Raw genomic sequence first — 26,850 nt, forward strand, 5'->3', positions numbered from 1 at the left:
CCCAACGTCCGGCACCGGAAGCGGAAGTGCGCTCCCTCGAATCGGGTCCGCCGCTGCGTGTGGGCCGCGCTGTGGGAGGGGCCCCGTGTCCACTGCCGGCCCGGTCCGCGCTCGGGTGCCCCGCAGCCCTCCCGTCCCTTCCCCACGCCCCCCCACGCATCCTCGGGACCCCCTCCCCGGGAGACCCCGGGCCCGGGCACAGCGCCGCGGGGCGCCGAGGTGGGGGCAGCCGCGCGCTCGGCGCGTCCCCAGGTAAGAGCGCGCGCTCGCGGGCAGAGGGTGTCCCCGGGGGCCGGGGGAGACGGGCAGGGCCGGCGCCCCGAGACGCCCCGACCCCGCGCGCCGGGCGCCCTTTGTCTCCTTGTCTAGTCGCCGCCCAGCCCCGGGCCCACCCTTCGGCCTGTCTGCTGCAGGTGCAGTAACAGACGGGCACACTCCCGTGCAGCGCCTCCTCCGGCCCCATCACCCCCGGGCCGGGGTGTCTGTGTACTCTTGATCCAGCGATTGCCCGAGATGGGCAGCAGCGCCCAGTACATTGTCTGCCACGCCTTCCTTTTCTTCGGAGAATAGCAGTGTGAAGTAGAGCCCACCGTGGTCTTTGAGAAAAATCATCCTCTTTAGAAATGGCATAGCTTGCCCTAGGGCCCATGAGAACCCGTAGGTGGCACCCTCTGAACTTAAATTCAGGCAGGTCTGCCCTTATCAAGTTGGCATCAAAAAGTTCGTGGACAGTGAAATGAAATGATCCTGGAATCCCACCCCTTACCCCAAATTCTTTGAAGCCCCCACAGGCTTAAAGGGAAGGGGCACACGCTTGCTCATTCTTTTCTTGCCCCAAATGGCACCTGGGCTTCACCAGGCTGGACTTTTCATTGGGACTGCTGGACAGACAAAAATGGCGAGAATATATCCCACCTCTGAATATATATTTCACAGTTATAGGCGTTTAAACACATGAAGAGTTAAACACCAGTTGGAACGAGTGTGTACGTTTGTGACCTTCCCAGGGGGAATCTCGGGAAGGAAAATATTCAGTAAGAATCATGTTTCCAGGATTGCTTTTGGATGTAAAGCGGGGATTTCCGTCCTGACTGGGCCAGCCTCGGAGATTCCAGTCCTAGTCGGTCGGATGCTGCGAGGAGTGTCTGCTGTATTGGAGGCTGCGGGCTGAACCGCAAGCTTTGCAGCCAAAGAACGGCAGGCTTCCTGGAGCACAAACTATGCCCATTACTCGTGTCAGGACAAAAAAAATATGAGGAATGAGGCAAAGTGGAAGGCATGTGTAGTAACGCTAATCAGGCTCCTTCAGCAGATGCCCCAGGGTCAGCCACACCTCGGTGCTGCCCCAAATACCGCATCCTTTATATACGTTTTCAAGTTGGAAGTCACTGGGTGGGAATAAAGGTTAACATTATTAACTGAAATTGGAAAGTCCATTGCCATTAGCATAATCATTTTTTAACAAAATTCTCTTGGCCTATCTAGATTAGGCAAGAGTGTGTGGCGCTGTGGTTACCAGCCGTGGAGGAGGAGGAGGAAGAGATAGAGCACATAAGATTCATAACTGTCACTTAAGCTGAGCTCCTGACACGTGTTTTTCAAGCTCTTTCAAAGATGCCATGTGCCTTTCATCTGTGTCTTCTGGTCGGAGGAGAAGGCTTCAACCATAGGAATCGGGTAGTTCTTGTCATGTTGATCTCTTCAAATGCCGCCTCAGAAAGGGTGTCATAATAGGGTGCAGAAAGCTGGATTCAGTGTAGGTTGAAATTGACCTTGATCATGTAAATACAGGCAAATTGGGTTGAAGGTGGCCTTTTCTGTGGCCACTTCTCTTTCCCTGTGTGGCAGGAGTCCAGCAGAGCCAAACCTCTGGGGGTCTGAATTGGGGGGATGGCACTTCTCACCCCCACTCTGCTTGTGTTGCGCCCTCGGAACCGGCGTGCCACATGTTCCCTACCCAAACTTCTCATTTCAGTTGAAGTTCATTAAAGCTCAAAGAAAAACTTCAGCTTCTTGCTTGCGCTCATCCTGTGTTGAGTCCTGAGTGGGCACCTGGGGCTCGTGCCCACAGAGCGGAGTGTGTCTTCTCAGACATCCCCGGGATGGTGCTGGTCTCGAGCTTGTACAACGGGTGACATTCTGTGTATGTCCTCAGAGATCAGAGTCACGGGCAGAAGGACGAGAAAGCAGAACGCACAGTGTCTGCCCATAGGTCTACAGACTCAACATGGGGGCTGCTTTATAAGTCATGGAAAACCGGGCGATCTGATACCTACAGGCCTCGCCCGCGAGTCAGGCGAGACTGCCTGAAGAGGAAAATTATTGCAGGGAAGATTCGGAAAGTTAGTTTTATGTAGCTACAGGCGTGGTTGTGTAGGGCGGGTATCTTGAAGCACCGGCGGGAGTAGAAAGCGCATTTCTGTTGGAAAAAAGTGAGCTTGCCCTTCCAGAGATAGTGGGGAATCCAGTACCATTCCTTGGTAAAAGTCACAAGAGGATCAGAGCAGGGAAAAAAAGGTGTGGGCAGGGGGTGGGGTGAGCCAGGTGGGAGGGGGTGACGGCCACAGGTCTTTTAGAGCCTTGCTGATGACTAAGCAGTTCCTGTGCAGCATAGTGGTTACGATTTGGGCTGTGATCCAGATGGTCAGCAGTTCAAAACCACCAGCAGCTCCGAGGTAGAAAGACTAGGCTTTCTACTCCCACAAATAGTTGCAGTCTCAGAAAACCAAAGGGGGTGCTGTGAGGCGCTTGCTAGGAATAAGTGAAGGGAGACATGAGGGGAGACGTGAGGAGGCCTGGATGTGGAGCCTAGTTGCCTACATGAAGAAGGTAGTACAGTGACCTAGGTAGCCGTCTGCGGTGCCTACATGAAGAAGGTAGTACAGTGACCTAGGTAGCCGTCTCCGGTGCCTACATGAAGAAGGTAGTACAGTGACCTTGGTAGCCGTCTCCGGGGGCTACATGAAGAAGGTAGTACAGTGACCTAGGTAGCCGTCTCCGGTGCCTACATGAAGAAGGTAGTACAGTGACCTAGGTAGCCGTCTCCGGGGGCTACATGAAGAAGGTAGTACAGTGACCTAGGTAGCCGTCTCTGGGGGCTACATGAAGAAGGTAGTGCAGTGACCTAGGTAGCCGTCTCCGGTGCCTACATGAAGAAGGTAGTACAGTGACCTAGGTAGCCGTCTCCGGTGCCTACATAAAGAAGGTAGTACAGTGACCTAGGTAGCCGTCTCTGGGGGCTACATGAAGAAGGTAGTGCAGTGACCTAGGTAGCCGTCTCCGGTGCCTACATGAAGAAGGTAGTACAGTGACCTAGGTAGCCGTCTCTGGGGGCTACATGAAGAAGGTAGTGCAGTGACCTAGGTAGCCGTCTCCGGTGCCTACATGAAGAAGGTAGTACAGTGACCTAGGTAGCCGTCTCCGGTGCCTACATGAAGAAGGTAGTACAGTGACCTAGGTAGCCGTCTCCGGTGCCTACATGAAGAAGGTAGTACAGTGACCTAGGTAGCCGTCTCCGGGGGCTACATGAAGAAGGTAGTGCAGTGACCTAGGTAGCCGTCTCCGGGGGCTACATGAAGAAGGTAGTGCAGTGACCTAGGTAGCCGTCTCCGGTGCCTCCATGAAGAAGGTAGTACAGTGACCTAGGTAGCCGTCTCTGGGGGCTACATGAAGAAGGTAGTACAGTGACCTAGGTAGCCGTCTCTGGGGGCTACATGAAGAAGGTAGTACAGTGACCTAGGTAGCCGTCTGCGGTGCCTACATGAAGAAGGTAGTACAGTGACCTAGGTAGCCGTCTCCGGTGCCTACATGAAGAAGGTAGTACAGTGACCTAGGTAGCCGTCTCCGGGGGCTACATGAAGAAGGTAGTACAGTGACCTAGGTAGCCGTCTCCGGTGCCTCCATGAAGAAGGTAGTACAGTGACCTAGGTAGCCGTCTCCGGGGGCTACATGAAGAAGGTAGTACAGTGACCTAGGTAGCCGTCTCCGGGGGCTACATGAAGAAGGTAGTACAGTGACCTAGGTAGCCGTCTCTGGGGGCTACATGAAGAAGGTAGTGCAGTGACCTAGGTAGCCGTCTCCGGTGCCTACATGAAGAAGGTAGTACAGTGACCTAGGTAGCCGTCTCTGGGGGCTACATGAAGAAGGTAGTGCAGTGACCTAGGTAGCCGTCTCCGGTGCCTACATGAAGAAGGTAGTACAGTGACCTAGGTAGCCGTCTCCGGGGGCTACATGAAGAAGGTAGTGCAGTGACCTAGGTAGCCGTCTCCGGTGCCTACATGAAGAAGGTAGTGCAGTGACCTAGGTAGCCGTCTCCGGTGGCAGGATGCCCATTCTTTGAGGTGCTTGCAGGATCCGTGAGAATGCGGCTCCTGCGTGAGGGCTAGTGTGAAAACTGCACATGCTCTGAAAATGTGGATTTTGATTAAACAATTCCGAGCTAAGGCTGGAGAGTCTACATTGCTGAATAAGCTCCTGGTTCTGATGGGAAGAATAACTGCAGAAATAGGAATGTGGTTTAAAAGTAGACACTGCTCCGTGAGAACAGGAAGGAGAATTATGCAAAAGAGGGAGGTGCTGGGGCAAGGTTCATGCTCACTGAGAACCTTTCACTGAGGCCAGGAGACTAACGAGTAGACATCAGCTTCGAGGGGAAACTCAAAATCCATGGCCTGGAGTCGATTCCCACTCACAGCGACTCTCAACAACAGTGGAGCGCTCCCAGGGGTGCCTGGGGCTGTAAGTATTCATGGGGTGAGCTACCTCACCTTTCTCCCCTGGAGCTAGGTGGACTTGAACAGCGGATCGTGCGGTTAGCAGCTTCACCAGTGCGCCCTGCTTAGAGGGGCACGGGTGAGAGGAAGTGGGGCTGGAGGTGGGAGCTGTGCTCAGGGAAACCTGATGATTCCCTGCTTTGTTTGGGGTTGAGGGATTCCTCCCAGGTCTCAGAAGCTGAGGTCCTGGCGTGGCCTGGTTTGAGAACAAGGAGGGAAAGAACACCTGGCGAAGGAGAAAGGCGCGCTGCTCATGAAAGAAGGGACAGGGGTTGACTCGAGTCCCAGCAACCCGCCCCGTATTCAGCAGAAGATGCCCTGCCAGGCCCTGCCCTGAGCCATCCCCACAGTCACTGCTGTGAGCCTGTTGTAGCCGCTGTGTCAGCCCACGTGATGTAGGGCCCTCCCGCCGATCCCACTGAATACATACGCTAACAATGATGGCCAAACCTGCACCAGAAGGTGGGAACTGCACGTAACCAAAAGTGAATGAAACGCAACGCGTTCCATGACAAAACTTGGAAAAATAGGTTTTTTCGGAAAAGTCACCCACATAAATTAGGGACCAAATTATTGTTTGTGAACCCACAATTTAAATATGGGGCCCCTGACTCCCTGGAGAACAAAAGACTCACATTTGTCAGCATGGCTGTTTTTCTAGCTGTGCAAGTAAATTTCCCATCAAGTTTGCAGAAGGAAGAGGCCCCAGAGCAGCTTGCAGAGTGCAGGTGGGTGCACTGCAGCCCGAGCTGCTTCTGCCTCAAGTCCAAGTGCCCTCAGCGAGGCCCAGTGCCTGGAGTCTGGAAGGAAGCTGCTTTCTCAGCACTGTCTCCTCCCATCCCCCTTCCCTTCCAGGTCTCCAGGTGCAGGAGAACCAGACCAGTAGTCCAGGCCGCTGGGGGCTTGAGCAGCCATCGCCCACATCCAGGAATCATAAGGAAGGACTTCCACGGCCCTGACTGGTGTGTGGACCCAACACTTCATCTGCCGCCAGCTGCCTGGAGCTCGGCGCCCACCCCATCCCTCTTCCTGCAGCGGCTGCTGGGCTCAGGGAAGACAGTCCCTTCCTCTGGAAGCTGGAGTGAAGAAATGGTGAGTTCTCTGGGGGACAGGATTATTCTCAGCATAAGTGAGTGAGGCTTGATAGGAATTGTTGGGGCCCCGACTGTGTGCTCGTTGAGACAAAAGATGACCGAGGAGGCCAAGGAAGAGCTCTGCGAGACTGTCACCGTCAGCAGGCCCCTCTGTACGTCTGAGGGTGGGTTTTCAAGATTTGGGTGCTTGGGTTCACTCTCCACAGAGGAGTCTCAGAGCTGGCACCAGCCGCAGCATTGCCATCTCTACCCTGTGTCTCTCTGCTCTGTGCTGGACGACAGTCTCCTGACCGGGGCCTGGACACGGAGCTGCTCTGACTGTGGACGCCAAACCTGGGTCCTCCAGATCCACCCTCAATCCTAACGGCTCAAGCCCTGGGGAAGTTTCTGCACAGGTCCAAGCAGACAGCTCCATGTCTCACACAGCACTGTGGGCTACAAGAGAGCAAGAGTATGTCCTGGTGACCTGACACCACCAGGAGCAGGCGGTGGGTGGTACTGAGTCCAGCCGGAACCTGTGTGGGGTCTCCAGACCCACTCTGGATCTGAAGCTTTTACCGCGAGGCTTCCAAGTGTGTGGGGAGCCTGGATTCCAGTCTCGGCCTCCCTCCCACCTGTGCTTATTCATAGTGTGAGTTGCTGGGGACCTGTGAGGCCATTCTGTTCTTGGAGCTCTGGTGAAGTGATGGGCTGCAATCCACAAGGTCAGCGGTTCAGAACCACCAGCCACTCTATGGGAGAACGATGGGGCTGTCTAACCCTTTAAGAGTTACAGTCTGGGAGACCCACGGGGGCCATTCTAACCCTGTCCTATTGGGTCGCGATGAGTGAGTGTGTGTGCGCAGAGGGATGAAACTGCGGTCTCTGCCATCCTCACAGCCATGCCTGGGTGAGCTTGTCTCCTCCGAGAGTCTTCCTCCTCTTCCCTCTGATGGCTTGAGCAAGCCTGACATCCTTCGACAGCGACAGCCCCTCCAAGGACATGGCCAGAGTACGTGACGAAAAGTCAAGCCATTCTCGCTTCTTCGGCACGTGCTAACTGTGCTTTTTCCAACATAGGTGGGTTTGTTCTTCTGGCATCCGCGGTCTGTTTAAGATCCCTCACCAACGCCATAACGCCAGACCATCGGTGTCTGCTGTGTCTTCCGCATTCACTGTTCTGCCTTGCGTGCGTTTCAGGAGACTGAAGAGACTACGGCTTCCAGAAGGTCGTCCTTGGTCTTCTAGCCCCTGTCTGCTTTCTCACACCTTAGAGCAGCGCTTCTCAACCCTCCTCACGCCACGACCCTTTCATACAGTTCCTTGTGGTGGTGACCCCCTCAGCCATAAATTTTTTTTACTACTTCATAACTGTAATTTTGCTACTGTTATGAATCAGGCAACTCCTGTGAAAGGGTCGTTCGACCCCCAAAGGGGTCACACCACACAGGTTGAGAACTGCTTCCTTAAAGAGATGATGTGCAGATAATTTACGCAATGCAGTCTGCCTATTGATTACTTGACTAGTGTTGATTCTAGATACAAGTAAAATGAAATCTTATCACTGCACTGGTGTGTTTTGTATCTATCCTGATTGTTGTTTATCGGTCCAGTTGTTAGGAATTTTGTTTTCCTTATATTGAGGGGTAATCTATTTTGACGCTATAGTTTTTGATCTTCAGCTTCTCTGTACTTTGAGCAAACAAGTCTGCGTCATCTACACATCACCGGTCGTTAACGAGCCGTCCTCTAATCCTGACGTGGGGCTCTTCTTTGTAGCGTCCAGCGTCTGGGGAGCCTGCCCAGCCAGCAGATGGAATAGGTGTGATGAATGAAAGGCTACAAGCCCGTTGCACTCCTTTCCTGGCTTTGCAGTGGAGCTTTCGTTAGTCAGAGCGTTTCCATGAATATTGGTTCCATTCCCGGGGCTTTGTTTCTCACCAGGTTTAGGCCTGCTGTGCCTAAGCTGTTGTTACGTGCCGTCACGTCAGCTCCGACCCACCTTGACCCTGTGCACAGCAGAGGGGGAGGCTCGGTGCCGTGCTGTCCTCACGGCCGTTATGTTAGAACCACGGGTGCAGCTTGTGTTCGTCTGGGTGGAGTAGACAAACAGTCATAGACACTCGTGTGTGTAAGAACGAGCTTTATATCAAAGAGTAATTGTATATTAAAACATCTCAGCCCAGTCCAGATCAAATCCGTAAGTCCAGTATCATTCCATAAATTCTTCTTCAGACTCACGCAGCACATGCAATGATACTGAATGCAGGAAGCTCACAGGCCAGTGGGTGGAAAGTCTTATGGATGCAGTGGCAGTGGAAGCATCTCAGCACTGGTGTGGGTCCCACGTGGTTCCATCAGCTCCAGGGCTCTGGCTCCATCAGCATGGCTCTTTGTGTCTTATCAAGCAGGAAGACCAAGCAGAAGGTGTGTGTCCTGCCTCCAGGGAGGAAGACAGGAGTTCTCAGAATCCTCAGGAGAAGGCCACGCCCACACAGAATCATTGTTGGCTGTGACCTGATTGACAGGATAGACTCCGCCCCTTCCTCAAAATGGCAGCAGCTCATGTAACTGCCACATAGCCACTGTGTTGGCCTGTCTTGTTGAGGGGATTCACTCAACTCTGCTTTACCAAGCATGGCCTCCTTTCCTGGGACTGGTCTCTAAGAGCCAGCCAGTCAGTTCTGACCCACAGCAACTCTGTGGGCACTGGACCGTCCTGCACTGCCCTGACCATGGTTGTGTTGGAGTCTGTCGATGCAGCTACTATGCCAATGCACCTTCCTCTTTCGCTGCCCTTCCACCTTACCAAGCCAGTCGGGGTTTCCCAGGACTGATCTCTCCTGATAGTGTCCAAAGTACCTGGAGCAAAGTCCCTCCTATGCCTGGTATTTAATCCCTGTAGGTTTCCATTGCCCTCTTGTCTTTACTGAGAATGACGCGCTCCCTTTGGCTAAAGAAGCTCCACCTATGAGGTGTGTGTGTCTCAGTCCTTGGGTTGGGTTTCCTTGGGGAGAGACTGGATAGGTCATTTGGTGTGTTTGTACCCAGATTTCTCTTTCTTTTGTCAATTTAATGGATACAGTTGTCTCAAACACAAGAGTGCCTATTTTAACGGGTTTAAAGGTTGTTGTAACGCATACTGCATTCGGAGAACAATCTTAAGAAGCATTTACATTGACTTAAGTCATGCCAGTGCTCTCCGTAATCCTAATTCAGTAGTTTCGCCACTGTATAACCTTCTCCTAGCTAAAATAGCGTGGATGCACACACTCTCATAGCCCTGGTTAGTGGCTTAGAAGAGCTGTGGTCCATGCTCTTGTCATATGCAGCGTTCTCTGTTTCCCAGGGGAGGAGACATGCCAGTCTCCTGCCTTGAAGGTTACAGCCATGGACACCCCGAGGCGTGTCCCTCGGGGTCTCCGTGGATCACCGTCTGCCTCACTTCACCGGTTTGTGTAATAGAACTGTCGATCAATCGTTGGGTCCTAAATGATCAAAGGAGCTGTACAGCAGAGTGTGCAAGGATGCCATGCCGCAGGCTTTGGACATGTTATCAGGAAAGACCAGTTCCTGGAGAAGGACATCATAATCGGTGAAACGGTGGGGCAGCGACGAAGAGGACAGCTCTCAACAAGATGGACTGGCACTGCGGCTGGAACAGTGGGCTCAAGCATAAGAGCAATCGTAACCGTGGTGCAGGGCCAGAGGGTGTTTGGTCTTGCTGTTGGGCACAGGGTCCCTGTGAGTCTGAACTGACCCGACCACACCTAGCAGCATTGTCATCATTAAATTTTAAGTAGTTTTACTATTAAGATCGTGAGTCATCAATAAAAGGAGTAATTGATTTATTTCAAGTACAAGATAGTTTCTGTCCTCACTAATTTTCCCTGCTCTTTGATGAAGAGTTGTCGTTTTAATACCGCTGAATTGGTCATCTCTTCCCTATGTCTTACTCTAAGAATTTTCTATTTTTATGCCCAAGGTCATTTGTTTATAACTCTTCAGAGTATTGCCATTTTCATTAGTTTGTCTTTATACCAGTCTACCTGGGATTGGTTGTCTGCTAGCAGAATGCATGGTAATAGAGTATTTCAATGAGATCATCAGTTGCTGCTTTAAGACCATCTCTTTGCTGGAGGGCTGGTTCCAGTCATGGGGCCGCCTTGTGCTGCGGGATAGAACTGCGCTGTCTAGACTTGCCAGTGGAGCCCTGCTGGCAGTGCTTGCTCGTTGGGCCACCCTCTAACTGCAAAGCCAGCCGTCTAAACCACCGGCGCCCAGAGAAGAAAGATGAGCCTTAACAAGTGGCTGTCTTGGCAACCCACAGGGCAGCTTTACCTTGTCCTGTCCGGCCGCTGTGAGTTGGAATTAACTCAGTGACAACAAGTTTGACTGTGGGTTTTGGCCTTTTAGAAGTACATCACATCTCTGTCCAGAGGTGCCCATGGGTGATTGCAAACAACCAGACTTGCAGTTGGAGGAGAGCATTTCACCCTTTGGGCCACTCAAGGTCTCCATTTAGTCGCATCACCCACATGACATAACTGAAGTCCAAGGTGTGTTTTCTGTCACCCGCCTGCTTGGCTGGGCCTTCGCCACGGCTTGGCCTTTTTCTCCATTTGTCTAGTTGTGGATTCCTACCCTGACCATCCACTGCCTAATAGAATGCTCGTAACATATTGAAGTATAGTTGTAAATGCGACCTGTTTGGACAAGGCTCCTCCCCCACCCGCCATGCCTTTTTCCTTGAAATATGTTGGGTATTTGTGGACATTTGTAATTCCAAACATTTTTATGTCTTTTTGTGTCTATGTGTGAAGTTCTAAAAATGAATTAAATTGCTTGCAATTTTATTTAAACGCCTTGAAAATAACTATCTGAGGAGAACTGTTTTTCTAAGAATTATCTACTTTTTAAATTTATTTTGGTCTATTTGGGTATAATTGTTTTATAATGTTTTCGTTAGGATCATTAATTTCCTATACACATATGAGTATCTATGAATTTGTTTCTCTAGTCTTCCCGGACTAGCGCATACAGATTTCATATATACCCTAATTCCTCCAAAACCCACGACCCGTTTGGTTTTCAGTGTTAGAGCATCTTGTATTGGTGTGCCAAGTTTGTCACAGTTGATTAGCCAATATTGATACATGAGTATTGACAACAAGCCATAGTTTGCAGGAGGGTGCACAAAGCATTGTCTGCCTTGTGCTGTTGGTGTTCGGTTCCGACTCACAGTGACCCTGTGCACAACAGAAGGAAACTACCTGGTCCTGCGCCGCCCTCACCATTGTTCCCGTGTTCAAACCGCAAACTTTGGTATTGGTACCTGAACCTGAGCAATGGGCCTACTCAAGGACCTTCTGTTGCAAATACTAATCCTTTAGCAGATACATGTGTGGATAGAGTTTTCTCCTAGAGTTTGGCTTCCCATTCTTTCCTCAGGAAAAGATGAGACTGGCTACTTTTGTAAAGATTTACAGTCTCAGAAACTTACAGGGCAGTCCAACCCCGCCCCAGAGGGTCTGTCTTGTGAGTTGGAATCCGCTTGCTGCCACTGAAATGCCTTCTCTAAAAGTGTCTTTAGCGGCGCAAAAGCTTTCGTTTCTCTTTTCCTCAACAGTGCCGTTTGCAGATCACACACAGTCAAATGTATTGAACATAATACATAAAGCACAACATCGAGCAGATAAACCATAATGCAGTGTTTCTGTCGAAACACTGACAGGAGACTTTAATTTTCAATAGGTGATATTTACTCACCGATTGCCCTGGCTGACTGTGCTTTCCGTCTTGTATCTAAAAGCCACCACCGCGCTCAAGGTTACCTGGTCTTCTCGGCTGCGGGCTTGTGTTAACTTGTAGTGCTTTGTCCATTTTAAGTTCATGTTTGTAAAGTGTCAGAGCTCCACCTGGAGCCTCTCTCTGCTCGTGGGTGCCGAGGTCTCTGAGTGCCGTCTCTGCAAAGGCTGTCCTTGCTCCCTTGAGTGCCCCGGGGCCGGTCCTTCCTCGCAGAGCCAACGAGCAGTTCCATTTCTGCCTCTTCCTGGTTTCCTTCACCCCTCACCGATCCATGTGCTTGGTCTTTGGCCAGTACCGTGGCCTCCTGGTTAGGGCGGGTCAGTTGGTCTTGAGGTGATGCAGCGCCTGCCTGTCTTCCAGTTTGTTCTTTTCCCTTTAGAGTGTGATGGCCTCCAGCCTTTGTTCTTTTCATGCGAATGTTATGTCTGTCAACGTCATAAAATTGTTTGCTGGGATTTTAGGATTGCGCTGAATACGCGGTGGATCGCAAATGGAAGAACTGAGGCTGTAACAATATTGAGTTTTCTCATGAGCTCTTCTATTAGACATTTGTATGGTTTCATCAGAATTTTACAGTTTTTCTCATTTACATATTTTACATCCTTTGTTAGATTTAGTTGATGTCATTTTTGTTACCACTACACATGTTGTGGGGTTTTTAATTCAATCTGCAATCATTCCTTACTGGCATGTAGGAAAGCAACCAACTTGGATAGTGACCTTTGGTCCTGCCCCTTTGGCCCGTTGACGAGTGTCGTGAATGTTGTTCTTCAACCTTTGCTTCTTTCGATCTTGTGCTGTTTGTGCTTCCTTACCTGCCCTGCCTGGGACTTCCAGTGCAAATGCTGATCGGGAGTGGCGGTGAGAGCCTGACAGACCGAGGCTATTTCTTTACTTCCTGATTTGCTGGGAACTAATATTCTGATTTTGTTAGGTGCTTTATCTGTGATTATTGATACGTTCTCATTCTTTTTCTTGTTTGACCTATTGATGTGATGGGTTACGTGAATTGATTTTTTAGTGTCAAACCGGTCTTCCATGCCTGAAATAAATCTCACTTGTTTGCAGTGTATAGTTGTTATTGCCCATTGTTGGATTTAATTTTCTAATATTTCAGGAGGGAGTTTTTTTTTTTTCCTTCCTGGTTTTATTTATTTATTTATTTATTTATTTTTTAAAAATCTTTTTTTGTGGGCTCTGACAGCTCTTTTTTTTCTTTTTTTTAATTTTATTAAAAAACATTTTATTAGGGGCTCATACAACTCTTATCACAATCCATACATATACATACATCAATTGTATAAAACACATCTGTACATTCTTTGCCCTAATCATTTTCTTTTTTTTTTCTTTTTAAAAAAATTTTTTTTAATTTTAACAATTTATTAGGGGCTCATACAATTCTTATCACAGTTCATACATATACATACATCAATTGTATAAAGCACATCTGTACAGTCTTTGCCCTAATCATTTTTTTCTCCTCTTTTCTTTTTTTACATTTTATTAGGGACCCATACAACTCTTATCACCATCCATACATATACATACATCAATTGTATAAAGCACATCCATACATTCCCTGCCCCAATCATTCTCAAAGCATTTGCTCTCCACTTAAGCCCCTTGCATCAGGTCCTCTTTTTTTCCCCCTCCCTCCCCTCTCCCCCCTCCCTCATGTGCCCTTGGTAATTTATACCTCGTTATTTTGTCATATCTTGCCCTATCCGGAGTCTCCCTTCCCCCCTTCTCTGCTGTCCCTCTCCCAGGGAAGAGGTCACATGTGGATCCTTGTAATCAGTTCCCCCCTTCCAACCCACTCACCCTCCACTCTCCCAGCATCGCCCCTCACACCCTTGGTCCTGAAGGTATCATCCACCCTGGATTCCCTGTACCTCCAGCCCTCATATGTACCAGTGTACAGCCTCTGCCCTATCCAGTCCTGCAAGGTAGAATTCGGATCATGGTAGTTGGGGGGAGGAAGCATCCAGGATCTGGGGGAAAGCTGTGTTCTTCATCGGTACTACCTCGCACCCTAATTAACCCATCTCCTCTCCTAAACCCCTCTATGAGGGGATCTCCATTGGCCGACACTTGGGTCTTGGGTCTCCACTCTGCACTTCCCCCTTCATTTAATATGGTATATATATATATATATATATATATATATATATATATATATATATACATATACACATATATACACACACTTATATCGTTGTTTTTTTTTTTGCATGATGCCTTATACCTGGTCCCTTGGCACCTCGTGATCGCACTGGCCGGTGTGCTTTTTCCATGTGGGCTTTTTTGCTTCTGAGCTAGATGGCCGCTTGTTCTCCTTCAAGCCTTTAAGACCCCAGACACTATCTCTTTTGATAGCCGGGCACCATCAGCTTTCTTCACCACATTTGCTTATGCACCCATTTGTCTTCAGCGATCCTATCATGGAGGTGTGCAGTCAATGATATGATTTTTTGTTCTTTGATGCCTGGTAACTGATCCCTTCGGGACCACTCGATCACACAGGCTGGTGTGTTCTTCCATGTGGACTTTGTTGCTTCTGAGCTAGATGGCCGCTTGTTTATCTTCAAGCCTTTAAGACCCCAGTCACTATCTCTTTTGATAGCCGGGCACCATCAGCTTTCTTCACCACATTTACTTGTTCACCCACTTTGGCCAGGAGGGAGTTTTATATAAGACATATGTATGTCTATGTATGTTCATAAGAGATGTTGGTATGTATTTTTTCTTCACAGTCCCTAGTACATCGCTGAGAGGGACAAGAAATTTTGTCCTTTATCAAAGCATTTAGAAATAGATAAATACGGGAAAAGAAAACAAGCATTTGTAATCTTTTCGAGACCAAATTATTATTTTGTTGTTGTTTTTAAAACCACATATTTTCAGTGTTGGAAAGCTTTTTGGAAGAAGTGAAAAAAATGATTTGGGGATACTATAGAATTTTATATAATTGGTTAGACACAAATCCCTGGAATGACCTCTGGTGCTTGGGTTGGTGGGATTATTACAGTCATAAGGGGCCCACCCAAGGGCATCATGCACTGAAAATGGGATAGCAGCTTCCCACTAAGCCTCAGAGGTGAGAAATATAGGTGGGCCTTATATGTTCCACAGGTTTAAAAGGGTTAAAAGTGGGAAAGTGTCCATAGGCTGGGAATGCAGGTAGAAATGGTCCTGTTTCCACAATCTCCCAGGAATTCTGTAACGGTAGAGGATAGCAACAACTCTTAGTGACTAGAGCCAAGAGAGGGTAGCTCTTAGGATTTTTTAAGAACTCCTAAACCTTTCTAGGAAATTTATTTTAAGAGATAAGGGTAAGTACGGTACATGCTTGATACTTACCTTGATGAAGGTATCAGTAAACTTATGGGTGCTATAGCAAACTGGTGAAGAAAGTGAATGGTGCTCAACCATTAGGAAGAACACACCTGAGGTCTTGCATGTCTTAAAAACAAGCAGCCATCCAAGTAAGGTACTGGGCAAGCACACACAGAAAAAGCACTCCCATGTGATCCAAGGATTGCAAGTGATACAATCCAAGATCAAGGAGGGAATTGCATTTGAGCATAAATTCTGACCATCCAGTTTGCAGAAGGCTATTACTTTTTATGTCCTGTAGTCTGCATTTACTTGTGGTATTGGGGTGATGATGATCTTGTAAAATTAGTTTGAAATTATTTAATGTGTTAGTCAGGGTACTTTAGAGAAACAAATCCACAGAAACTCATGTAGAAGAGAGAGTTTTATATAAAGGCTAAATGTGCATCAAGAAAACATCCCAACCCAGTGCTGCCCAAGTCCACAAGTCCAATATTGATCCATTAACCTATATGTCCAACACCAATCCACAAAGTCCATCTCACAAAGTAGATGCAATGATGCCGACTGCAGGAGGAAAGCCGAGTCAATGAATGTGTAAGCATCTCAGCGCTGGCAGGGGTCTCTACACGGCTGCTCCAGCACCCAGGCTGCATCGGGGTAGGTCCATGTGGCTTCTCCTCGGGGATGTCTTGCAGGAAGTGAGCCTTGCTAGCTGGAGCAGGGAACTGGCTAAGGCAGTTGCACCCTGGTGTGACCATCACAAAGCAAGAGAACTCGAAAGGCAAGGCTCACCAAGCCATTGATCTCTCTGCCCTTCAATTAACCCCACATGTGTTTATAGGCCAGGTTGGCACGGTAAACTAACTACCTCATTTAGATTACTTCTGTTTTCTGGAAGAGATAGAGAATTCCATATACTTGCTTGGCTAAATCTTTGGTAGAGTACATCAGTGAACCCATCTGAGCTTGGTGCTGTTTTGGGATGTTTTTACTTGTCGATATACTAGATAAAGTCCTATTCTGAAGATCATCTTATATGTGTTTTGGTAAATTTTGTCTTACAAGATATTGGTCTATTTTACCTACATTATCAAGTTTGTAGCATAAATTGGCTCATGATATTCCAGCATTATCCTTTTCATGTGAGTTGCAACTGAACATTGTCAGACCATGTGTCTCTTAAGTTGTAAAGCACTCACAATATACTGCCTCCTGAAATTTGAGTCAACTTGAATGGCATAGATGGTGTAGAACTTTCAGGACCTTCATTTTTTGACAGGTCATAATACAAAATGAGAAGAAACAGCTGCAAACATTCATTAATAACCATAACGTGGACTGTACAAAGTATGAACCTGAGAAAATTGGAAATCATCTCAAATGAAAGGGAATGCTTAAAAATTGCTATCCTAGGCACAAGTCAGCAAAAATGGACTAAGGTGACCTTTTGAATCCCTATAGTCCTGGTTTCCTGTGCTGGGAATGACTAATTCAAATTCATGCACCAACTATGCAAGTCAGTGATGAAGGAATTGAACAGTCTACCAACTTCTTAGCCAGAAATTGATGCAGTCAGGATGAGTTGATGATTACTGGTGATTGGAATGCACACGTTGGAGATAAAGAATATCATTGCAAACACCTTTTCCAACGTAACTCTTGCCAGATGGAAAACATAAGGATCAAATTCACTACATCTGTGAGAAGAGAGGATGGAAAAGACCAATATCACTAGCCAATAGCCAGGGCCAGCGACCAGCTGTCTAATGGGTCATCAGTTTCTCATCGACAAGGTCAAACTGAAGCTGAAGAAAACAAAAGCAAGTTTGTGAGAGTCAACATACATAAGGAAGCGTAAGAGTTTAATTGTTGTTAGGTGTCCTTGAGTAGGTTCCAGCTCACAGCAACACTGTGGACAACAGAATGGCAGTGCCACGCCCTGCACCAACCTCACAATTGTTATGTTTGAGCCCATTGTTGCAGCCATTTCATTGGTCCATCTTACTGAGGGGCTGGTGAGAAATGTCAAAATCCCAGACACTGCATTGGTCCTCTCGACACCTGGCAGATCAGATAAACCCCTGACCTGGACATGACTTGATGGGTCTCCCAAGAAAGAGAGCTGGGTGGACTGCCTTCTCCCACAGGAGTTTAACAAGGGGCCACCATGGGATTTTAGCTGATGAGCACTCAACAAATACAATCTTGATGCACTTGGGCAAGAGAGAGGCCCTGATTGTTTGATTTAGCAAATTAGGGTGCCCAAACCCAGAGACAGATGGGGCAGAAAGGGAGGTGTGCTTCACAGCTCCTCCAAAAGCATTTTTTATGCCAGTTCACAAGCCTCACTCCCTGGTTCGTTGGCTGAGTACTGTGGGGTTAACAGTCTTCCCCTAGCATCACACACAGTTTTATCCCCACCCCCATCCCTATCCCTCCACCAGCAGGTTCTGTCCTCCTCGCCCCTTTTCATTCATCCAGTTCCCACAATCTATACCCCAGGTGCTTACATTGTAGTGATTAATCTAGTGGTTATCAACTGGTGCCCTGGTTATTTAGTAGCTACTTGACTCTTTGCTCTCTGTTTGCTGAAGATGAGCCAGCCTGGAAACTTATTTCTCACATAAGCCCCATGTTCTATGTGCATTCCACATTCCTGTTATTAGTGGATGTTTGCAGCTGTTTTGTCTCATTTTGAGTTGTGCCTCGTCAGCAAATGAAGACCTTGAAACCTTTACTCCGTCCATGTCATGGATTCTACTGTGAGAAGGCAGCTCTTCCCCACATCTGATGATGTTTCAGTGCGATCCATAATGTTTTCAGTGGTTAGTTCTCCAGTAGACAGACTGTTCCCTCTTCTTAGACTGGAAACCTGTTCACCCTGGGTGACCCTCTGGTATTTGAAACGCCAATGATATGGCTTCCAGAATCACAGCAACACGTAAACCACAACAGTACAACAAACTGACAGACAAGTGGTGCAAATTTTTAATTCGTTTCAAACTACATATATGTTATTTCAGCGCATGAGAAGTCTGTGAGACAGGATGCAGTCGGTAGGAAGTGCCTAGAGGAGCCCTTGCTGGAGCAAACTCGTGTTTCAAATCCTGAATTCTCAGTTCTGCAGGGCTGTTCCACTCGTGCTTGTCCTTGTGGACATTGATGGTGTGGAGCCTTGCTGACCCAGATCGTGTCATGTTTTAGGACTCGGTGGTCGTCGAGGATGTGGCGGTGGTCTTTAGCCAGGAGGAGTGGGCTTTGCTGGATCTCACTCAGAGAAAACTCTACATAGATGTGATGATGGAAACCTTCAGAAATGTGTCCTCAGGTAAGAATAGTATCATGTGTATTTTTTACTCTTTTAAGCATCACCCTTTTAAAAACAAAAATTTGTTGGGAGCTCTTACAGATATAGCATTCCACAGTTCAATCACGTCAATCAGTATTGTACAATTGCTATCACAGTCAGTTTCAAACAGTTTCTTTCTTCTTGAACTCTTTAATATTAGCTCCCCTGTACCCCCTCCCTTCCCCAGGAAACCTTAGTTAATTATTTTTGCCACATCTTACACCATCCAATATATCCATTCACATACAATTCTGTAGTTTGCACCCCTCGAGTGGAGTTAAACAGTCGTCAGTGGCCTTTTTTATTTGGACTGAAAAATGCTCATAAATTATTACATACAACTGGCCCAGCCCTTGGTCTGAGGAGCTCCTATTTTGGCTTCCCTGTGAGCACACATCCATATGAGTCTTGAGTTCATTTGGATTGAAAAACTCTGAAACTTTTAAGTGTTGTGTTAATGGATCATTTTACGGTAAATATTTCTGTTCTGAGACTGTAAGCAGTTATACAAGTGTGATATGAATTTTTACCTACACCCTCTTGAGACCACAAAGAGCAAAGTAGCTGTCAGGTGTTAGGAATACGTTTGTTTTCTGCACGGTCTTTCCTCATGATGTGTATTTCTCCATGTGCATTATGTCAGTTCTACCCACCTGTTATCCCTTAGGTGCAAGGGAAGTGGAAAGAGGAAATTTCATATTAATTAATCAACTTGATAGAATCTCTTTTGGTCTGGGGAAATACCTCTGCAGATAATCTGAGCTTACTTTTCTGAGTTTTCATTTTCTCACATCTGTGATCATGCAGACTCTGGACCTTTTTTAATGCTACATGTGTAGCATGTGCATTATGATTCAATTTACCTCTTGTAATGACACCTTTCTAATGTCATCGTCACTCTCAATCCTCATTTTCCCAGTATCTTGATTTCTAACCATTGCCAAACTGCTGATACAGCTAAATGTCACTTTTCTTTGTTCACAGCAGCTTATGTTCCCTAATAAATTATTTTGTTTTGTATTCTGAACCTTAACTTGAATTTTTTGGCCAGTCTCTCCAAACTTTACTGATGGAGAAAACTTATCCAGCGAACACCTAATGGTACAACTCATGAAGACTAACACCTCCTCCTCCATGTCAGGAAAAACCTCTGTAGCTCATGTTCACAAAGACCAGCTGAAAGGCCAGAGGAGAATTATAAGGTGAGTGTGTCTGTCATATAGAAGAAAACTGTCTAAGTAGAAAGTCTGAATTTATCTTAGTAGAGTTTCTCCATGTATCCCTATCGTGTATGTTTTATATAAGTATATAATATTTGGTAAGTAGAAAGTCAGTAAAACAGAAAATCCCTCATGGGCTCCAATATAACAGTGATTTTGAAGATGGCACATTGACCATGTATGACTTCATTTTGTTTTACTTAGGATATGTGTGTGTGTGTGTGTGTGTGTGTGTAATCTGACACAATGATTCTGAACAACCACTGTATACGTGAATGTGGATGTAAATTTGTCTTCAGGTACTTGTCACAATACACCATTTCTATGAGCAAGATATCAAGTACTTGAGATATGTTATACTTAGACACACTAATCAGAAACCACATAGTTTTAAAGCTCTGACTAGTTGTAGCATTTTGGTTCAGTGGTGGAACCCATGAAACATCAGAACTAACAGAATAAGAAAAAAGAATGCATGCTCAGTTTGATAATAGGAAAATGGGATCCTTCAAAATCAAAGTTTCCAACAGGTTGTTGCTCATTTCTGACAGAAATCCTACAGTAGGAAACCTCTATGAAAGCCAGGAAGGTAATCACTGTGGAAAAACCATCATCCATCCAGACCTCACTGTGTTACAAAGTAATGCCCCAAAAGTAAGTCCTAATGAATGCTGTGAGAATAGAAATACTTTCGTGGATCATTCTTCACGTAAGCATCATAGTTCCCACACTGGATGCAGTACCTGTCAGGATAAAGAGTGTGGAGAATCCTGCAGTTGTTCCTGTCACCTAATGACTCCTGGTACAACTCTGAATGGAAATACACTCCGTAAATGTAAGGTATGTGGGAAAGATTTCACATGTATCTCAACACTTAAGACTCCTGTGACAACACTCACTGGTGAGAAACGCTATGAATGCAGTGAATGTGGGAAACATTTCTGTACTTTCTCATCCTTTTGGACACATGTTAGAGACCAGGAATGTAAAGAATGTTGTAAAACATGCAGTCTTCCCTCATCCCTCCTTTTACATAGAAACTTGAAAAGCATAGGTCTGCCCTACAAGTGCAAAGAATGTAGTGGTGCATTTGGGGAGCTCTCGGCCTATACTGCACATATAAATGCACATGTTGTAGGGAGGCCTCATGAATGCAGTCAGTGTGGAAAAGTCTTCAGGTACCTTTCAGCCCTCACTTCACATACAAGGATTCACAGTGGAGAAAAGCCTTTTGCATGTCATCAATGTGGTAAAACGTTTAGTGAGGCCTCGTCCCTCACCAAACATACGAGAACTCACACGGGAGAGAGGCCCTATGACTGTCAGGAATGTAGTAAATCCTTCAGGTGTTCCTCAGACCTCACTGCACATAAAAGAACCCACAGTGGCCACAGGCCTTATGAATGTAAGGAATGTGGGAAAGCCTTCAAGCAGCTGTCAGCTCTAACTAAACACATACGAACCCACACCGGGGAGAGTCCTCATGAATGCAAGCAGTGTGGGAAAGCCTTTAAGTACCTGTCATCACTGACTACACATATACGGACCCACAGTGGAGAGAGGCCTTATGAGTGTAAGGAGTGCGGGAAAACCTTTAGGCAGATCTCAGCCCTCACAACACACATAAGGACGCACACTGGAGAGAGGCCTCATGAGTGTAAGCAATGTGGGAAAACATTCAGGTACCTCTCAGCCCTCACTATACATATAAGGACCCACAGTGGAGAGAGGCCTTACGAATGTAAGCAATGTGGGAAGGCCTTTAGGCAGATCTCATCCCTCACAACACACATAAGGACGCACAGTGGAGAGAAGCCTTATGAGTGTAAGGAATGTGGGAAAGCCTTCAGGTACCACTCATCCCTCACGACACACATAAGGACTCACAGTACAGAGAAGCCTTATGAGTGTAAGGAATGTGGGAAAGCCTTTAGGCAGCTCTCAGCCCTCACGACACACACAAGAACTCACAGTGGAGAGAGACCTTATGAGTGTAAGGAATGTGGGAAAGCGTTCTGGTACCTCTCAGCTCTCACTGCACATGTAAGAACTCACAGTGGAGAGCGGCCTTATGTGTGTAAACAGTGTGGGAAAGCCTTTAAGCAGCTCTCAGCCCTCACTCCACACATCAGGACTCACAGTGGAGAGAGGCCTTTCGAATGTAATCAATGTGGGAAAGCATTTATTCTGTCTTCTCACCTTTCCAGACACATAAAAACTCACAGTGGAGAGGTCCTATGAAAGTTAGCAATTTGGGAAAGCCTTTCGGTGTTCCTCAGAACTGACCACACGTAGAATGCAGTGGAGAGAGGCCCTATGAATGGGAGGGATGTGGGAGAATCTTTAGTTTTTAATAATTCACAGTGGAGTGACTTTCAACAGTTGGATGTTTCATCCTTTTTATTATGATTTCAGGAAGCAAATTTCCAAAGACTTGATTAAGGCACAACGTTTCTAAATAGGTAAGAAAGCAATAGCGATTCAGAGGGGTCACCAGTACTACTTTTGTCTGTGGGAGAAATTAGACTTGTAAGAGTGAGGCTGTTCTCATCAGTGTTATTTTCTCAGCCCACACTACATTTTACTTTTCTTAAAGCTGTAGTCATTACGAATGAAGCTGTAGGGAATATAGTTGCCAAGTGTGGTTTTATAGTTGTGATGTTTTATTGATGTTATTTTGCATACAATAAACTACACTGAGTTTGCATTTGGTTTAAGTGTATATTATTTTATTTCCATATTAGTCACATTCCTTTCCTATTATAAAATTGCCTATTTTACCTTTGTAATAGTAAACTTGCTGTGGAGTGATGCTTTGAGACTGCAAATATTCTGTTTTTCATTGTGTTTTGGCCTACTAGCTTTAGTGAGAATAGATCATTAATGCTTGTGATTATTACTGTGGTGTTTACCAGATGTTTTCTGTTCCGATCATTTCTCTGTTTATTAATTAAGATTCCACAAAGAATATATTTTCCATTTCTGTCTTTTATTATTAAATCATTTACACCAGTATAAGCTAGTCTGTATTACTTTTGGGGGGATGTAAATTATCACAATTTGATTATTAGGACCTCTCTTAATAGGTTTCTCTTTTTTTAACGTGTCCCTGTTATGATTTGTATTTTTTTGCAACTGTTAGAGACTCATCCTGCCCTATTTCCTCATGAGCACTGCCATCAGGCTTTTCCCCAAGAGCCCTTTGCCCCTTTATTGAATCAGGCTACTAGATGCATTTATTCCTACTGGTCTTCAAAGATCTAGGAAGTACAAATGTGTTGGTGTACATGTACACAGACATATTTCCTGCTGTTTCTGTATGCCTCTGTATATGGACTTTAAAACTGCAAGATTATTCTCCTTGCCTCGGATTCTAGTCCAACACCACATGGATCATTTTCATCTTTTAGTGTACCTTCTTTATACTAAGTACTATCAACAAATTATATACAGGATCTTGGGAAATATGTAAGATAATTTAAGAATGGCTAACTGAGGTAATCCCTTTGCAGAAAGAGGTTTTTTTGAGGTTCCTGAGGGTCTGACTACAACTGAGGTTAATGAGTGAGAGCCAATAAGATTAGGGAGACCACCTGGTGGTTTCATTCTAATAACATTTTGAGGCATCATTTAGCTTATGCAGGACTGGTCAGACAAAGGGCAGCTTCCAAGTTGTGGAGAATTATCCATCTGTTTGGAGGCAGTGTGTCCTAAGGACATTGAAGTTTTACACTGGGGTCCTTCGAGACTTTGTCCTATGTATATCTCCATTGATTGTTATTTTACTATTAATATTATTATTATAGCCATGCTGTGATCATAAGAATGGTCTTCTTCTGAACTCTCTCCTCCCATTTGGACTTTTCTGTTAGTGGGGCTGGCACCAACACAGCAGCAGCTCTGGTGCCAGCGTTTCCCTTACAAATGAGATTTCAGATATTGTGAATCCCTGAAGTCTGAACTGTTTGAGCCAGGTTGTGTCTTCAGAAACCTACTCAATAAAGCACTCTAGAACGCCATAGTCAAGCAATTGAAGCTGATGTTTTACATTAAATCTAGTTGGTGTTGTTTTTTAATACCTGTTGTGCACTCTGTGAGTCATTTTAGTGAATGAATGAACTGAAAGAGTCAGAAGGGGACTGAGGACTTCTGATCGCTGGTATTCTAAGAGGGAGACGAAACATGTATTTCCAAGAAAAGATTTGGAAAAAATGAAATCTCTAGTAAAAGTGTAAAACACAGCTTTTCACATTTAGTACATTAATGCTATTATGTTGCTAAAACCAGCTGAAACTATTACAAAGATAAATATAAAAGGCTCTGAATACGAATGAAGTTTGTCTAGTGAAGATCTACAGCAGCAATACTGGGCCTGCATCTGGCAACATTGGGCTGCTGCTTCAGATGGCAGTGGGGGCGTGACTCAGTGTTTCCTGTTGGGTTGCTGTCCTGTGGCTAACTTCTCCTGGGTGCTTTCCTACCACTGTCCTCACCTGCACTGTTGCACCTACCGTGTCCCATCCCAATGGTACACACTGTCCTTCCTGCCTTCTGCCTTGGTGTGCCCAGGTGAGGCCACACCACTGTCCTCTACTTTGCTGGAGTTTCCGGAACTCAGATCTATGCTAAAATCTTGTATTCCTGAGTGTCAGGTCTGCTTAGTCTCATTACATGCTTTACCTACCTTGTCATTCCTTCCAAGCCTATCTCAGTCTGAGTCTTCTCTTTCATCCACACCTGTACTTACTTCTTTGATACTTATGAATAAAGCTGTGGCCATGTCAACATGGTCCAGTTGACCTGGACGGTGAGTAGGATGTGGATTTCCATAAATCTCTATGTTCCTGCAGCCCCTGCTCCAGTTCTCCCTTAGTTTATTGCTCACCCTGGTTCTCTACCCTTCACTTGGTGTCACAAGGTGAGCCCTACTTCTTTTCCTTGTCCTTGTTAGAGGGATTGTGAGGGCATGGTGAGTGGGTGTCTGCAGTCCACAAATAACAGCTGGTATTCACTTAACTGCCCTCTAATTTTGTGCTCAGCCTAGTTTTCTGGGTGTTTGGGGGAATTCGTTGAGTACTACCATCTGTCCCACTTTCTGTCCGTCCTCTTCCTAACTTCTGTGTGGAACACTGCAGACAGATTGTAGAAGGAATGGCACAATGAAGAAAGGCTCGTTTTGATGGATTTTCAGGGTAAGTGCATCAGCAGTAAGCCTACTCACATGTTTAATCTGACATGATAGTTTTCTCGCTACGTACAAAAGTAGGGTATTCGTTTATGTCTTACAAGAAAGTCTACTTGAAACAAAATACATTCTGGATAGGGATTGAGGGCAGAATTCATCCGTTTTAATGAAGAACACCTGGTCACCTTTGCAGAGACTTGACTGTGCTGCCGTAGCTTGAGCGGAGCCGTAGTCAGTGCATGCATGCGTACTGATGACCGTGTCCAGACAACAGTATTTTATAAAACAAACTGTTTGGCAGATTTGGCCAGGGTCTGTATATTTCTGCCCATCACTTAAGAGAGTAGATTCAGACAGAACAAGCAAATCACCGAGGACACTGCAAAATTATTAGAAGACATGTCTTGCAGCAATTTTTCTGCTCTAGGACTCACCTAGCAAAAGGTCTGGTGTGATTGTGACTCAGGCTCTGCCCTGTTTCACTAGCAATGCTGATGTGACTTCCAGACCTTCCATCATCCTGACCGGCTGTGTTGGGCCAGGCTGACTAGAGAGAGAAATCCAGTGACACTCATATGTGTAAGAGAGAGCTTTATATCAAGATGTAATTATATCTCAAGCAAACATCCAGTCCAAATCAAGTACATAAGTCCAACACTAGTCCATAAATCCCTTTTCAAACTCATGCAGCCCCATGCAATGATGCAGAATACAGGAGGATCACAGGCCAGTGAGTGCAAAGTTGTGTGGGTCCAATGGTAATGGCTGCATCTCAGGGCTCACCGCAGCCAGGGTGTGCCAGCAGGAAGGCGAAGGCAGAAAGGAGGTGTTTCCCAGGAGGCTTCTTATAAGAAGGCTATGCCCACAAGGAAGCTTCATCGGGCTGTGACCTGATTGACAGGTTAGAATCCACGCCGTACACTTTTATATATCTTCAAGTTGACATGAAATTATGTAACTAAGCTCCCACCTTTCCATACCCCTTTAATTTTAAATAAATAATGTTGCCTTTGAGTAAACAGGCTCATGACAGGAATTAAATTTCTTCCATTAATGGAAAGGTTTACAAAAAATAATGGTGGTGACTACAAAATGTTGTTGATGTAATTGATGCTGTTAAATAGTAGATGTGGAAAATGGTAAATTAGCAAGGGGTGTGTGTGTGTGTGTGTGTGTGTGTGTGTGTGTGTGTGTGTGTGTGACACACACACAGAGGAAGGAGGGGTGAACAGGAGGAACCGGCTTCCTTTTCAGGACAATGAAACTATACCCAGGTTATTGTAAGGAAAGACACATGACATGCTTTTGTCACAACCCATAGGACTGTTCAACCTAGTGAACCCTGATATAATCTGTGGACTTTAGTTAACAATGTATCAGTAATGATTTGTTAATTGTAACAAATTCGTCACACCCCACAGGAACGTACTCTTGAGTTTGGAAACTCTTGTGACCTTGTTAGGCACTTTTTAGGTACCATTGAGTCAGATCCAACTCATAGTGACCCTATTGTGTTAGTTTGGATAGACTAGAGAAACAAATGCATGGACACCATATGTGTATAAGAGAGACTTTTTATAAAAGATAATTGTACATTAAGAAAGCATCCCAACCCAGTCGAGTCCAAGCCCGTAAGTCTGTACTAGCCCATATGTCCAATACCAACCTATGAAGTCCTCTTCAGACACATGAAACACATGCAATGACACCGAATGCAGGACAATCACAGGCCAGGGGCTAGAAAGTCTGGATCCTGTGGAGGTGTAAACATCTTAACACTGGCAGGGGTCTCTACATGGTTTCTCCAGCACGTAGAGCTGCATCAGGGTAGGTTCATGTGGCTTCTCCTCAGGAATGTCTCACAGGGAGTGAGCCTTGTCAGCAGAGTATCTCACAGGGAGTGGGTCGAGAGAAAGGTGTCTCCCGCCTCCAAGGAAGAAAAACAGGAGTTCCCAGAATTCTCAGGAGAAGGCCATTCCTACACAGTATCATTGACTATGATCCAATTAAAAGACTGGACTCCACCCGTCAGTCTTAAGCCTCTCCACTCCCAAATTGACACCAGATGGTGTAACTACACCTACGTATAACAGGATGAAGC

At 46.2% G+C, this 26,850-nt stretch overlaps 1 protein-coding gene and 1 long non-coding RNA gene across 2 annotated transcripts in view; both read left to right on the forward strand.

The window, feature by feature from the left end:
- Positions 1–22,556, forward strand: part of LOC142442861 (uncharacterized) — a 46,827-nt gene extending 24,271 nt beyond the window's left edge. The window contains exon 6 of the mRNA XM_075544265.1: positions 20,614–22,556. Coding sequence (XP_075400380.1) covers positions 20,614–21,805 — 1,192 coding nt within the window. The 3' untranslated portion in view covers positions 21,806–22,556. The remainder of the gene's footprint in view (positions 1–20,613) is intronic.
- Positions 86–7,363, forward strand: LOC142442876 (uncharacterized). Its single transcript, XR_012783484.1, has 3 exons — positions 86–252; positions 5,628–5,864; positions 6,926–7,363. It is a non-coding gene; the product is annotated as an uncharacterized LOC142442876 (long non-coding RNA).
- Positions 22,557–26,850: the final 4,294 nt, after the last annotated feature.

The sequence above is a fragment of the Tenrec ecaudatus genome, chromosome 1 (genome assembly GCF_050624435.1).
Source record: "Tenrec ecaudatus isolate mTenEca1 chromosome 1, mTenEca1.hap1, whole genome shotgun sequence".
NCBI classification, from domain to species: Eukaryota; Metazoa; Chordata; class Mammalia; order Afrosoricida; family Tenrecidae; genus Tenrec; species Tenrec ecaudatus.